Here is a 15,322-nt window from a genome sequence, read left to right on the forward strand (position 1 = left end):
CTTCTACTTGTGCTTTCTTTATAGTTGCAACTCTTTGCAAGGCATTAAAATTCAAGCTATAAGGGGAAAATTGCTTAAACTGAGTGCAGTTAACCCTGAAATCCTCTTTGCTTAGATTGGTTACACCACAGTGAACAACATGAATTTCTGATTTTCAGCGATATAGAATATCTTCTGAATGATATATCCTGTGGTGTTCTTATTTACCCTTTTGAAAACATTGTGAAAGGATGAAACTCTTCCCTCAGTTTACTGTGATCTAAGTGCCTACATGGATGGGATGAAAAAGTAGTTACGCTCTGTTCAGAAGTAATGACTATAACTGTGCATAGTATTTGAGAGGGGTGCTTTATGAACACCATTAAGTGCATTGTTGCAAGTAAAAATTCCTTGAAGCATTAAAGCAACTGTGTCATCTGAAAAGCTCAGCATGGCTGTTTCAAAGACTTACCTTGGTTGTCTCAGTGGGACAACGAACAAAGCAGTATGGCTGTGCACGCAGAGGCATGGGAAGACAATGGAAGATACTGACTGTTTTGAAATATATTGGCTGTTTTAAGGTTCTGCAAACCAACCTTTTGAAATGCCTTATGTAACTCTAATAACAACTTTGGAATATGTGTGCACTGTACTGTATGTATGCTTTTTGTAACCCACAAAAAGCACACATACGAAAAAATCTTTTTATATCACCAAGTGTATTCCAAATCCAGGGTGTATTTCCAACATGATATATTTCTTCATGAACTTACATAGAGAGGAACCACCATAAACTTGTTTACTATTCTGTTTTTTGTTTTTTGTTTTGAGTGTGCATTCAGAGATGTGGATAGAAAAGTACCACAACATGCTGCAACAAAATGGGCACCGATGTATACTTTCCATTCTTTCTCAAGCAATTTTGGTTGTTTGGACAAAAGTGGCAGAGAATGGAAATGCTTTTACTTTCTGTGACAATGCAGTACATATTTGTACATCCATACGTAACTGCAGAGGAGAGGAAAAAATGCTTATATTATTTACAGATAATATGCTTATCTTATCCATCAGCATGCAGTGCCCTGGCGAGGAACAGTTATGCCCCCAAAGGCTAAAAACTTTAGGTACTTTACACACAGCAAAGAAAGACTTAATATTTCTGCTAAGGATGGATATGTTAATGTCTCTTGTAACTAATATAAAGATGACTTGTGTTTGTGTGATTCCTTTACCATGTATGGACATATTTTTTTAAAATTTAGGACACAGCAAAGTAGCAGAAAAAGTAAATTACACTGTGTAGAAATGCATATAAAATCCTCATATTTTGTAAACAGTAAAAATTAACTGTTTTTATGGAATTGGGAATAATATAACTCCAAACTCCCAAATCTCCTTGCTTTTAGAGATTTTATTTATTAATTAAAAACTGTGGTCCATGAAGTATGGGTCTCATTAAAAATCATTGTATAATATTTGCACTTTTATTACATGGAGAATTTGACTATGAAATTCTTGGTGTATGTTTTTAAAGATGACTAGGAAGACGATGAAGTGGATGTGATGGTCTTTGCTGGTGTGTGCAGCGTTGACTTAATGTAGCTTTTCCAATTAACTGTTTTTTTTTCCAGTCGCCATTTTTAATTATGACAATTGTGCAGAATATAAATATGGCATTTCATATAGGCAATTTCAGAACCGGAGGCCTAGAAATACAGTAGGGTGTGAACAATAATGCAAAATGATAGCAAGAATGTCAGGGGCCGTTCTTTGTTGTGTCATTCATGCTGTCTTCCTTTTTCCACGAAGCGCATGAATATTTCACGTACCTGCATCCTCATCCTCTATTCTTCTTGACTAATTTTCAGACTGTCTGAATTTGCATTTCACATGGTAGCTGATTAGGAGATGCCGCGTGCAGCAGTGAAGCCTCAGCAGGCGGTTGCCATGGTGACCTTCAGCAGGATTTTAATGATGATACCACTAGTGGTTCGTTGAAGTCGGCCTGCCTGGAGGGCTACTTCACTGCAGCTAAGTGTGAAGTTGGATATATAGATTCTCAGCCAAGGGGCAGATATCAAAGTCCAGGCCTGATGGAAGCCTTGGTATTCAGAAAGGGAAATAATAATAATAACAATAATTATTATTACATAGATAGGAGAGGGGGAGATTTTAAAAATATCATGTTGCATTTCCTCCTCATTCAGAAACAAGGACTTTATTTTCACAGCCTTTGTTTTAAAATCCTTTTTCTATACAATAACATTTGGAAGAAGGAAAGCCCTGATCTATTACAGGTATGGAAATAATTTCCTGACAAAGTGAAAGATTCAGTAATAGAAGATGTATTATTACTGTGAACAGTTCATTGTTCCAAAATTGTACTTAGAACAAAACTAGGGTGTTTTTTTTATAAAGAGTATAGTTATGATCCCTGTTAACTGTACATTTTAATGTTCTATGTTTTGCACAGGCTCTGTATTACAGAAGAGACAAAAGCAGTATTGTATCTACCACAACATCCAAAAGACTTCTAGAAAATGTAGGCTAAACTTTTCTGTAGATTGAAAGGTTCACCCCAGTTGAACAGAAGAATTAAAGGATCACAGAACAAAGGAATAATACAAAGATGTGTTTTTGCATCAACCTCTGCCTATTTTTGACACAAGGCTTTTAGATGAAGAAAATAATTTTTAAAATTAAAATCTGTTTTAATGTTCTTTCATCTTTGGTAGATAGTTACAGTGCAGATTTATTCCATTTGAAAATTTTCAGCATTTGAACCACTGTATAAGTTAGTTCCCAGCATTTAAATTTAAACTTCCTAAGTGAGGATCTAGTTGGATAAAACTTTGGTGTCCATTTTTGTTTCTTATTCTCATGTAACACTCCTCATTTCACATGCCAACAGTATGATGTGATAATGTTACTTCTTTCCTTATCTGAAGTCCTTTCTGTGAATAGTTCCATCACTTCCTTAGACCTTGGGCTGACAACTGCATTTAATTTCTATTTTTCTTTTAATGTCTGAACAGTTAGAGTGCTTCTAATTGATGAAAAGGGAAGTCTGATTTCAGTATTCTGAAACTACCTAATTACTGTATTGGTTTCAAAGACTGCATGTTGTTTTTCATTTTTTGTTGTTAAAAATATTTGATTGGAGGAGGAAGGAGGGAAATTGACAAACCAATGTTTTACAAATGTGTGTTCTGGGCAGTAATTTTATTTATACAATTTGTCTCTCTATAGTTCTAGTAAGCTTACTGATTCTATCTAAGGCTGGCTTTGACTGCAAATGAATAGATATCATCCAAAGACTAGTATAGGGATATGTGCTAGATCTCAAGGTCAGCTCATTAATGAGAATTTGACTAGCAGAAAAATCTGACAGCCTTGTCTTTGGAGCCTTCTTTATTTTTACATTAATGATGATATAGAAATAAAAAGATAATAATAAGTTTGCTTCCCTAAAACTTTGCATTTTTCCTTTATGCTTCTTAGGCGGTTACCATAAAGGCTCCTTATTCTGGTCTTCTTGTAGCATGTGTTTGCAATCTAGATTATCTTCGTCCTTTTTATGGACATGCAGAAGTTAAAGCATGAATTCTAACTGATCATCATTTTTATTTTCTCTCCATATTTATATGGCATAGGTTAGACCTAGAATTAATTAAATATCCAACAAGTTGGGACAGATCAAGTTGTAGAGGTGTGTGTGTGAGTGTGTGTCTGTGTGGGTGCGAGGGGGGGGGAACATAAGTGGTCTTGATATAAGGGATCCTTTTGGGAAATGGCCCACAACGTACATCTTCAGGGAGAGGAAGGGAAGTTCATAGAAAGGAAACATTTATGTTTCTTCCAACTTTGTATTGACCTTCTTGCAAATGCTCAGTTCCCCATAAGGTAAAAATCTTGGTCTGTGCTTTCATTCTTCCAGTTTTTGCCTCAATTAAGATCCATTGGTCAAGAATTATGGTATGATAGGTGAATAATATGCTTTCTCTTTACAAAAAGCTCCATAAAATAAAATCTGGAGACTTGCCCTTTTTTGGTATCATTTCCAACTCCAAAAAGTCTGGACATATGTCAATAAGTGGAATTGAAAATAAAAAAAATTATTTTCAATCCCTTTTATTTTTAGTTCCTTTAATAGAATATAGTGGCCCTCTTCAGCATTGTGGCTGAATGAACTAGAGTGCTCAATTTTCAAAACAAAATATTATACCCTATGAAATATGAATCAAATTGGAATATACTTAATGTGAACATATATAAATATACAAATAAGTTTCTCCAAGGTATTTAATACTTACTACAAATCCATCCTCCATTTCTTCTTAGGGCATTTTTATATTTTGACTGCAAGTATATTCAGTCTTTAAATACATTTCACAAATTGATGTTTATATGATATTGACAGTTTTATTTACAATTCCTTTCTCTTTTATTTATTGTATGCAAACTGAAAGGAAAAATTGAGATCATAAAATGATACATATTTTTATAAATTAATTAATATTTAAATTAATTTAAATATTAATACTTTAATTGCACAATATTACAAGATGTTTCTTTTTATTAACTAAAATATTTAGATAATGAATCTTGTAATATTGTGCAGTTAAAATATTAATATTTAAATTAATTTTAACAGTAAGAAAATGGGAGATTTAAGTTGGTGGGTTGGTGCCTTTGAGTCAGTGTTTAACACTGCTGGCTGCCTAGACTATAATACCCTGCAGTTTTCTTGGCTCTCATAAATGAGTATATGTAGTCCCTACAGTATTTTTAAATAGATTTTGGAATAGAAATTGTGGAGGCAAAATACTTGTTCAAATAAAGTAAGAAATGAGAGAGATATTTTCTAAAATAAGCTTCCAAAACAGTGTGTTAAATTTCTTAAAATCTAATATAAAGTATGTTATAAAATATCTGTTGCAAAACATTCACTTTAAAAATATGATTTCACTTCAATTGCTCCATTTCAATAAGGCTCCTTATATGTAAATCTGTCCAAATCTATTGATAGTATTTTCAAGTTTTAAATTCCATTTGTATAATCAGAGATATATTTTTAAGTACTTTCATACCGCCTCTGGATGCCATTGAAACTATAGCAAAAAATAAAATCTGATTTTGACAAAGCAGTAGCATCAGTATGGCATCAGTTCAGAATTATGCTAATTTCTTTTTATAAAGACTCCCAAGCCATCTCTGTGAGATTCAGACTAGTTAAATCAAGGTATCACTAACAAATTATGCTTCTTTCTTGCATGTGTCAAGCCAGAAATCCTACTTCCTAACAGTACTCACTAAAAGTTTCAAACAAATTCCACAGCAAAGGGCAATGAAGCCATATGGGAATTAGAAAAGTTCAATTGAGATTTTTTTGGAAAAGTAAAAAATGTATAACCTTAGGATTTTTATTAAAAATTTAACATTCAGTAAAAGAAAATGACAGAACTCAGATATATTTTACTGCTTCTGTGCACAGGGCTGAAATTCCAAACTCTTCACCCTTTCTGAGAGGCTCCTGCCAACTTTCCCAGTATATGTGGGTTTTCCCATATCTGTCACTTGACAGTGCTTCTACTAAACCCTTTCATTTCACTTTAATCACTATTTTATAGTGAGTAATACATTGAGTACACCCCTGCATCCTCACCAGAATGAGCATGCATGTTTGTTTCTTTTATTTGGTATTTTAACTGGAGACTTTCCATATCTTGTTGGCTGGTGTCATAGCCGGGGTACTTTAGTCCTCCTTTGTGATCTTGGGGACATTTTCTCACTGTCTCCCCTTCTCTGTCTCTTGGAAACTGACAAACCTGTTAATGTCAAAAAGAAAGTTGTCCCACCAACAGGTTCAGCTTCAGGCAAAATACTATCACTGAGCAAAGTTCACAGAACAAGTTAAGGGAAATAAGCCCAGACTTCTCTAACTCCGCCCAATTCAAATTACCATTTTTGAAGCCAGCCAGATACAGATGTTGCCATTAGCTCCATGTTAATAGAATAGCTTCTTGGCAGTTCTTAGAACAGTGTAGGCTTGTTCATCGTGCTACTGGACTATTGGGCAAGAAGTCATGGTCTTCTTATAGAAGTCAATCGGGTGAAATCCAGCAGGTTCTGACAGGTTCTGGAAAACCGGTAGCGGAAATTTTGAGTAGTTCAGAGAACTGGCAAATACCGCCTCTGGCTGGCCCCAGAGTGGGGTGGGAATGGAGATTTTTGCAATATCCTTCCCCCAGGAGTGGGGAGGGAATGGGGATTTTGCAGTATCCTTCTCCTGGAGTGGGGTGGGAATGGAGATTTTGCAGTATCCTTCCTCTGTCACGCCTACCAAGTCGCACCCACCAAGCCATGCCCACAGAACTGGTAGTAAAAAAAATTGAATTTCACCACTGAAGTCAATATGTCTTCTTATCAAGGTCATAGTGACGTTCACAGAGTACAGTGGAAATGCTCATATGCTGACAAGGTTTTCAGAGATACTACTTAGAAATATTTAAATCAAATCTACAGGCCCTTCTTCCAAATCATAGCTGTTAAAATGCATGATATCTGCCTCATTCTACTCCAATTTTAAAGAACCCAATCAACCTTTTGTTTTCAATCCCAGAATCAATATTCCGAATAGAAACAAAATTATATTATGTCATTTCTCTTCTCTCTCTTCTTTTAATCAGAACAGGTAATATTTTGATCAGAATACAGTATTAAGAATACATGTCTGTATACACGATCCTTCCCTTCAATTTTAGCTGAAAGTTTGACTACAAACTTTACTGTACTTTACTATAGGAGATATTACTGACAAACAGTATTTTCATTAGTGAAGATTTAATAACATATACTTCAATTGTATATTTTCTCTCTTGCAACATTCACATTCTTCTTTGATATGGCTGCTTGAGGCGGTCCACAGTATATATCCTGTTTCTTTAAGCAAAGTCCTATGGAAATGCAGAAAGCATAACTGGCTTTCTGGAGCTAGCTGAACTAATTAAGGGACTCACATTATTCTGTAACAACCTAAGCAATAAGTTGTTCTCTTTGCTTGCTTGATTTTGAGAAGTAAGCGAAAAGCAGAGATTTGTGTTAGGCATGTTAGACTTTCAGAATCATATCCTATCTTTGCAGTGCTTGAAGAGTTACTGCTAAGAACTTCGTGGACCCATTTAATAGGAATGGTGTTATGCTATGCATGTTTGTTCTTGACGCACTGGCAACAGTTGTTCATGCCCTTGTCACTTTTCATGCTTGGAACTACTGTAATTCAATCTACATAGGGTGGTACTTGAAAGCCACTCAAAAGCTGCAGCTGCACAGTGCAGCTGTCTGTGTGCTAATGGGTAAGAGCCTTTAAGTCTGGATAATTTGATGCTGGAAATACATTGGTTGCAATTTGTTTCCAGGTACAAGTCAAGGGAATTGGGCAGCATATGAAATGATGACGCTGGTTATTGTTTGTAAACTGTCTTGGGTCTAGGTAAATGACCTGTGGTGGCACTGTGGCTAGAGTGCAGTACTGCAGGCTACTTCTGCTGATCACCGGCTGTTTGGTAGTTCGGGTCTCACCAGGCTCAAGATTGGCTCAGCCTTCCATTCTTCTGAGGTTGGTAAAATAAGGACCCAGATTGTTGGGGGCAAGATGCTGACTTTGTAAACCTCTTAGAAAGGGTTGTAAAGCACTGTGAAGTGGTATATAAGTCTAAGTGCTATTGCTACATCCGGTCTGTTCCAAGTATGGACTGACTGGGCTGGTATACTACTGTCTTTGTGTTTACTCTCCAGAAGATACAGGGTGGGTCCCCGAAGCGAATAGCTTCCTTGCTCTGAAATCAGTCTAAAATTAGGATCACTGTCTTCTATTGATATTCAAGAATATTATTAAATGCTTCTGGGTTATTTGATGATTTATTGATGCTGCTGAAGGAGATTGTTTTATTATTAGTTTAAAATATAAATGTTTTACTTACCTCAATATATTGTAACCCTCTTATGGTCTAGGACTGCGGTAGCCTGGAAATCCTAGCAGATGAACAATTAGAAGAATGAATGCTCCTAGTTCTATATAATTTGTTTTAAAGTTCTCTTTTAAAGTTTTTTTTAAATTTACTGAATATGTTTTCTAATCACGAGTTACAAACTTTCCTTGCTGCTTTATTATACTGAAAACAGAAAAGGTGGGAAAAGAGTCTATTTTGTGGAAATATTTTGTATATCTAAAATAAAACTCAAGATTAGGTACTATCATCACAGATTAGACCAAAGAGCTAACAGTGTTTGTGTTATTTCGGTGGTTTTGGATAAATAGATTTTTAGCCTAAAGTACTCATTTTATGATGTTCATCTAAATCATAGCTGTCTTTCCTTTTTGCTTAGCAATTCTCAGAAGCCATGACAATATTTCCATTCCATGTAGGCATTCCTCAGCTCTCTGCAAAGTCACTGAAAAGAGAATTCAGTTTATGTTTCCATGATAGTTTTGAGCAATTTTAAGATTAGTGAAAAATCCATCATGGAAACATCATTAAGCACCCTGCTATCTAGTGTGGCCCTTGTACAAATCTTGTACTCAGATATATAATAGGAGATTTGTACTATTAAATACAGGCTGGAGTCCTGCAAAACTATTGCTGATACTACTGTGACTATGTAGAGAATTATATAAAAGAAAATACAGTGATTTAAACAATACTGTTTTTATAAGAAAGCATAGCCTTGCTTTCTTTTTTCTTTTTTTTTTCTTTTCCAGCATTTATAACTTGCACTGAACTTGTAGTAGAAAGGATTCTCATAATTTTGCCTGCAGGAGTATTTTTCTTTTCTTTTTAATTCTATGCTGTTTTTCCCCCCTTTTTTTCTAGCTCCGACAACTAGTTAACATCTGCATCAACCCAGATCCAGAGAAACGACCAGATATAACCTATGTTTATGACATAGCAAAACGCATGCACGCCCACACAGCTACCAGCTAAAAGATTTGCCCCGTGGGAGGAACCAAAACAAGTTGTGAACATTTAAGCACTGAGATGCTTTCTCCGCAATTTTTTTTTATTGTCTATTGCTTTAAATTTATTTATGTATCAAGGTTATATTAACACCTTTGTTACATAATTTATAAGTAAAGGCTACGTATATTTTTAAATTTTAAAGTATGAGATAGTTTTAAACATTGGTAAATTGTTGTTATAACTTAAGAGTAATTGCACTTCATTTATATACTATACAATTATTGAATAAAGGAGAAACATTTTTATATAGTTTTAACTTTTATCTAACATGTCTGAGTTGCAGGTTTTCTTAGGAAGATAACTGTTTATTTCCTACAAGCAAAATGGACATGAATATGATGAAAGCATAATTACTGAATTTATTATTCATTAGTAAATTTATTGCTGGTTTTCTTTCTACCCCTCTCCCAGGAATTTAAAAAAATATTATAAAAAAAACCAATGTATAGTTTTGCTTGTTAAAAAATATGTATTTATTCGACATTGAGCTTTAAGGCAGTTTTTGAATGTGAAAATGTGACTTTTTCAACTGGTTTTTTTTTGGCATATTGGCCCACACTGGGGAAACAATGGAGAAGAAATCTGGTCAAATTGTTTGTTATCTAGTCTTGTACTGTATTATAACCCCAATCCCTAATTTTGATTTCAAGAACGGAGAGAATTTTTACAATGTCTAGGAATTAGAATCAGTCATCAGGTTCGAAGGGATGTTGAGGATCACCTGGTCCAGTTCCCTGCTTCATTTGTACCGCAGGTTGTCTCTGCTATCTCCCTAACAGATGGCTTAAATCAGAGGTATCAAAACTGGCGGCCTGCAGCTCGGATTTGTCATGTGCAGGCCATACTCACCCTGGCTCCACAAAGGCAAAAAACCTTGTGATGCATCGTGATACATCACATGACACGATCGAGTTTTGACACCCATGGCTTAAATAGAAAGGAACATTTAACGACTTCCAAGCCAGCTTGTTCCACTGCCTTAAGGTTCAAGCTTGTAGCTGTAGTGTCATCATTCTCCAAATCTGTGGCTACTAAGGGTAAGCTCCAGTTATAAATTAGTTTTTCAGTATTACATTGCTAAACGCAAAAAAATTAGAGGACTAGTAGAGTACTTAACTTTGGGCTGGATAGTTATGTATGTTAATTGCATTGGCATAGATGACTCCAAGAACCTAAGAGATTGGATTTAAAGGAAATTTGCTTTGAAGAACTTTGAAGAAGGATGAACCAAGGCCACTTCCCGAGCTGTGCAATGTAGTTTCTTCATAACAACATCCAGACACTGCTGAAATAATATAAAGCTGTCCTCATTACTACTACTTTGGCACTCTGATGCTTAGATGACTATAGAAAATATTACAGACGTTACAGAAGTAGTTATGTGTGGGAAAATCATCCCAAGGTATTTGAAATATGAGGGACACTTAAAATAAATGACTGTCATTTGGAAGATCCTTCAAATTGTTTACATAGAATAATGTCTCCATATGCTGTGATTCATAATGCTGAATGGAGGCCATTGTGTATGTTTGTTCATGTAATTAGAGCCTAATTACAAGGTTAAATTATGACTGTGGTTAAGATTCATGGCAATAGGTAATCCACTGCTGGGCAGGGTTTGATATGAATTATCAATTACAGTGAAGGTATCTGCTTTGAAAATCCTTTATTAATTTAAAAGACAATAATAATTGGCTGGAAACTAAAAAAAAAAAAAGTTTTGAATTGGTGAAGCTTTTGTTAGCCTTTAGAATGACCTGAAATGAAATAGATCAATAAAGTAATAACTAGCATTCTATCATGAAAGGGAAGAATATTAATTTATAACTTTAAGAAATTATGTAGATAAAGGTCTGATTGTTTAACATGCTGAAGTTCATAAACAAGGCTTCCCTAAGATCGTGTCCCCCAGACATTACACCACAGTTCTCAAAATCTGCACCTATCACACTGCAGACATTTTGAAATTAAAGGAACATATAAAGTTGAAATCCATAATATCATAAGAAAGAGGTAATCAAAAGAGGTAAATCAAGAAAGAGGTAATCACTCTTTCTTTGTAAATATTAATATTAACAGATTAGTACCGATTCATCATTTATTTCAATCACATATATGACTATAAAACTTATGTGTCATTTCATGATTACAGCCAGCCCTGGTCTGTCCCCCTTTGCAATGATCTAAGAAAAAAAATTAGATTCATGCCTAGTTGTCTCTTAAAGGTGTAGCAGCACTGTCCATTTCTCTACTCTTGCTGTTCCATTCTAGCTAGATAACTGATTTTTTTAATCAGGATTTTTTTAATACAAGATTAGTGGGAATAATGAGGTCTGATTGCCACTAATTGGACAGGTATGAAACACATGCTTTTTGTTGCATCAGCTTATGTTAATGTGATTTTAAATTCTATGTCCAGTAATGTTTGGAGTATAGTTAAAACTTTAGTACAACATCTAGTCATAGAAGCCATGAGGGAGAAACTTGAAATTTTGCCTTTTCCCTTAGCGCATGTTTGACTTCGCAGGAAAATTCAAAGAAAATGAAAAATGCTAATGTCAGTAAGATTCTTTCCTCTTTTTTTTTTTTTGCTAGGGATAAAACTAACATAACATTTGTTAAAACATTGAATAAAATAATATCCTAGTCCCTTGTTCCCATCACAACATTCATGCTTTCCTATGCAAAAATATTTCAGAATTTTTTTCCCCATTGAAGAAAAGAAGCTGTAGCATTTAAAATAGCATAATCTTCATGTGGCCTTCTGGCATGCATATTTGAAAAAAAGGTTTACTGAATTCACTCCAAGTATGTATCACTAATTGTGTGTGGGTGTGTATGTGTACACACACGTGCATGACTACCTTACACAAAATACTTTGGACAGTTGTTTCTAACAAATGTTGGGAATAATCATGACATTAATTCCAATGTAAACCAAAGACATATTTGTAAAACTATCTGATATTGATAAAAATATGTGGACTGAGTATGTAAATTAATTACATGTATGAAAAAGGTACAGGTTTCATATACTGTATCTGCTGTTAGCATCAGATATAGTGGATTTTAAGCCTTGTTAAAAAGTGCAAGCTTGCTCCAATCCCACTATATACTAGCAAAACCAACATCAAGATAATCCTTAAATTATCTTTAAATCATGATCAAAATAATTTTTCTCCTCTCTGGTACCATCCCTTTCACAAGAATCAAGTCACTGTGCATTGACACAGAAATACCATTAATGCAGTAAATAGTGATGTTCCATCCAGAACATTGATATACCGAGAAGAGTTATCTCCAAACGTGGGACTACAGTAAGGACATGTTTATTGTCCACAGTAAGCATGCTTAGTGGCCATATTAGGGAATGTGGGGAGGCAAATCTCTGTAGACTAGATATTCAAGTCCAGCAGTGTAGCAGCTTCCAAAGCCGTCTTTGGATCATAATACTTTGCTAAGGGAAGGACCCATCAAACAATGCTAGAGCAATGCTGCAGCCATTAAATTGTAGTCTCTTGAACTATTAATGATGCTTTGGAATATAAAATAGATTTCTTAATATTTTGATTTGACTAGCAGAGGTATGTGTTGGCAACCACCTGTTCGATCTCGCCGAAATAATGGAAAGTTGCATAAGAGGCCAAAAAGAACTCAAGTTCCTGACAGCATAAGGTAGGAGGATGGCAACTGGGCCATTTCTGCCTCTGAACCTTCATTCTTGGCAGAACAAGTTCTAGTTCAAGACCAACAGGGCTCTCTAGCAAGATCCAGAAGAATAACGTACTCAAGTTTTCTTCATCATTGCATTACTGCATCTGGGTTGCATATATCTGGAAATTACCAGAAGGCAGCAAAGAGCATTTTTCTGTATTGTCTAGTAATGTTGATTTTTACAGCAGAAATCGGGTAGCCCAACTCTGTCCACGCTAAACTGTTTTACATACTTAGCAATTGCTAAGTAACAAATGCCTTAATTTTTCTTCTGCACTATAAGAAAATACATATATTTTTAGATTCCATATATGGGTACTGTTAATACATTTGCTGTGTTTATTTTAACCAAGCTGTTTGCTTCTTTGAAATAAATGTATTCTATATACTAAACAAAACCGAACATAATATGCATAGTTTTATATTCAGTAATATTGTAATATTTCTGGCTTTATGAATATTTGTGTTGTGTTTGATTTCTAAATATGCTCTTGCACAATGATTGTACTCAGTGTTCAGAATTTTATGTTGTACAATATCTTAATATAAAGAACACAGATAAAATATATGGTAAAATAAACCCATCTAAATTTATTTTCTGTTGAATCTGCCTATTTATTAGAATGCTGATGTTGATGTGGTGAAGATGTGAAAATTAAGCATTTTTATTTGCAGTTTTTAGAGAATAGGTTGTGTTCTCCTAAGGTTCACTCTTAACCAAAATGTAATATACCAACCCCTTGCATGTTTTAAGTTTCTGTTTCCATAATCATAAGAGTTACTAAATATTAATGCTACATTTCTCTAGCACAAGAAAATAATTTTTGCATGCAGTTCTGTACACTGAAAAATACATATAGTGGAACAGGAAAGCAAAGCTGCCTCGTGCATCATATACAGTACATGCATGCTGTCATTTACATATCCTCTGTACATTATACTAGTCTATGGATTTGTATTCCTGTTTGTGCTGTAATCATTCAGCATTGTAAACTACATCAATATATTTTTAATTGATTACACAGTCTTGCTAAGAGATGCTATGGCTCAATGATTAACGACACTGCTTGACAGCTGGAAAGCTGACAGCCTGGGTTCAAGACCGGTGCGGGAACTTTGGAGTATAGTCATGCTCCTCAGAGTATAGTCATGCTGGCCACATGACCACTGAAATGGAGATGAGCACCACCTCCTAGTGTCAGACATGACTGGAAAGGGGAAACCTTTACCTTTATACAATATTGTTATTAATAAATGATGATTGGTTTCTTGCCACATTAGAAATGCTCCACAATACGCACCTTCCTGTCAACATTGCTGCTGCCGCTGCCACCACTACTATTACACTACTACTTTTTCATACATTCCGTGCTAGTGATTTCAACAGGATATTATGAACACATTGGCTTCCATCTGAACTGTCCCAAAGGAAGTAATAAATGAACATTGTGTTTGTTCCATTTGCTGAGTAAACCTGTACACAGTCTTCCAATTGTTTTCCTGTCTTATGTAGATTTTCAGACACTTCCCTTTACAACTTTACAACTTTATAAAGTTTTTAAGTTGGTTGTTACGTAGGATTCCAGGAAAATTAGTTTCAAAGGATAAAATAGAGAACTGCCCCTTCCAACATTCTGGGATCTAAAAGGCATTCAGTGAATATGTCCTTGGTTGCAAATTTCAGTGGATTTGGCTAAGAAAAATGTAGGTATAGATTAAAAAATATCTTCCTATCACCTTATCAGCATAACTTCAGAAGAACAGCATGGCTCCAAAAAGAACTTTCCTAACAATTTGGCAAACTACACATTTTGCTCATACACAAGAACTCTCACCTTTATTTTCAAGTGATGTTTGCTGTGTCACACTGCTATTTTTAAAAGAGCATAGCTACATGCACTGTTTTCTGGAATTCTATTTATCTTTGCATGTGATGGTGTTTAATTATTTCTCCCCAATAACTTTGTATAAATATTTGCCAGCTAAGGATGTTTTTAAAACCCAAATAATTTTAATTGACTGTTGGGTCAGAGGGAAGAGTTGAGTCCTTTACTATCCTTTTTTGGGTTGTCCTGATCCAACTTATTATTCTCTTTATCATTTTTTTTAATGGAAAAGGGTGGGAAGCTAATTAAATTATAAAAACATTCAAATGAGGTCAAGTTAAGTTTAGAGTTCTGTAACAAGAACTGATAAGACCAGAGCAAAAATACTGGCTGCTAGTAATTAAAGATTTTAAGTAGGGACTTTTTTACATAGAACAGATTATTTCCAGATTACTTTTTGGATTTACATTTTAAAATTAACTTTGTCTTAATTTGAAAACCTTCCTTAATGGGCCTTCCAAACCACAGTCAGATCTTACGGAGAGGTTTCATCACATCTAATTATGAAGAAACAGAACTGTTCTAAAAGCAACAACATCATACCTGTTTTCTAATATATAGCTCATTTACATTCATTTTCTAACTCTTCACCATTTGCAAATAAGCATACCATTTGGCTTTCATATATGTGTGAATTCAAAGACGGACTCTGGGAGGTGTATAATATTACTTTAGTCAGTGAGAATTCCATCAGAAATATTTTCTTTTAAGTAAACAGCAATA

General features: G+C 34.7%; 1 protein-coding gene across 1 annotated transcript in view; it reads left to right on the forward strand.

Annotated features, from left to right (window-relative positions):
• NEK7 (NIMA related kinase 7) overlaps positions 1-13,130 on the forward strand; it is a 69,241-nt gene extending 56,111 nt beyond the window's left edge. The window contains exon 10 of the mRNA XM_070940979.1: positions 8,853-13,130. Within this exon, the coding sequence (XP_070797080.1) occupies positions 8,853-8,963 (111 nt within the window). The 3' untranslated portion in view covers positions 8,964-13,130. The remainder of the gene's footprint in view (positions 1-8,852) is intronic.
• The last annotated feature ends 2,192 nt before the right edge of the window (positions 13,131-15,322 follow it).

The sequence above is a fragment of the Pituophis catenifer genome, unplaced genomic scaffold (genome assembly GCF_029215685.1).
Source record: "Pituophis catenifer annectens isolate HBS135680 unplaced genomic scaffold, rPitCat1.0.hap2 SCAF_3, whole genome shotgun sequence".
Classification (NCBI taxonomy): Eukaryota; Metazoa; Chordata; class Lepidosauria; order Squamata; family Colubridae; genus Pituophis; species Pituophis catenifer.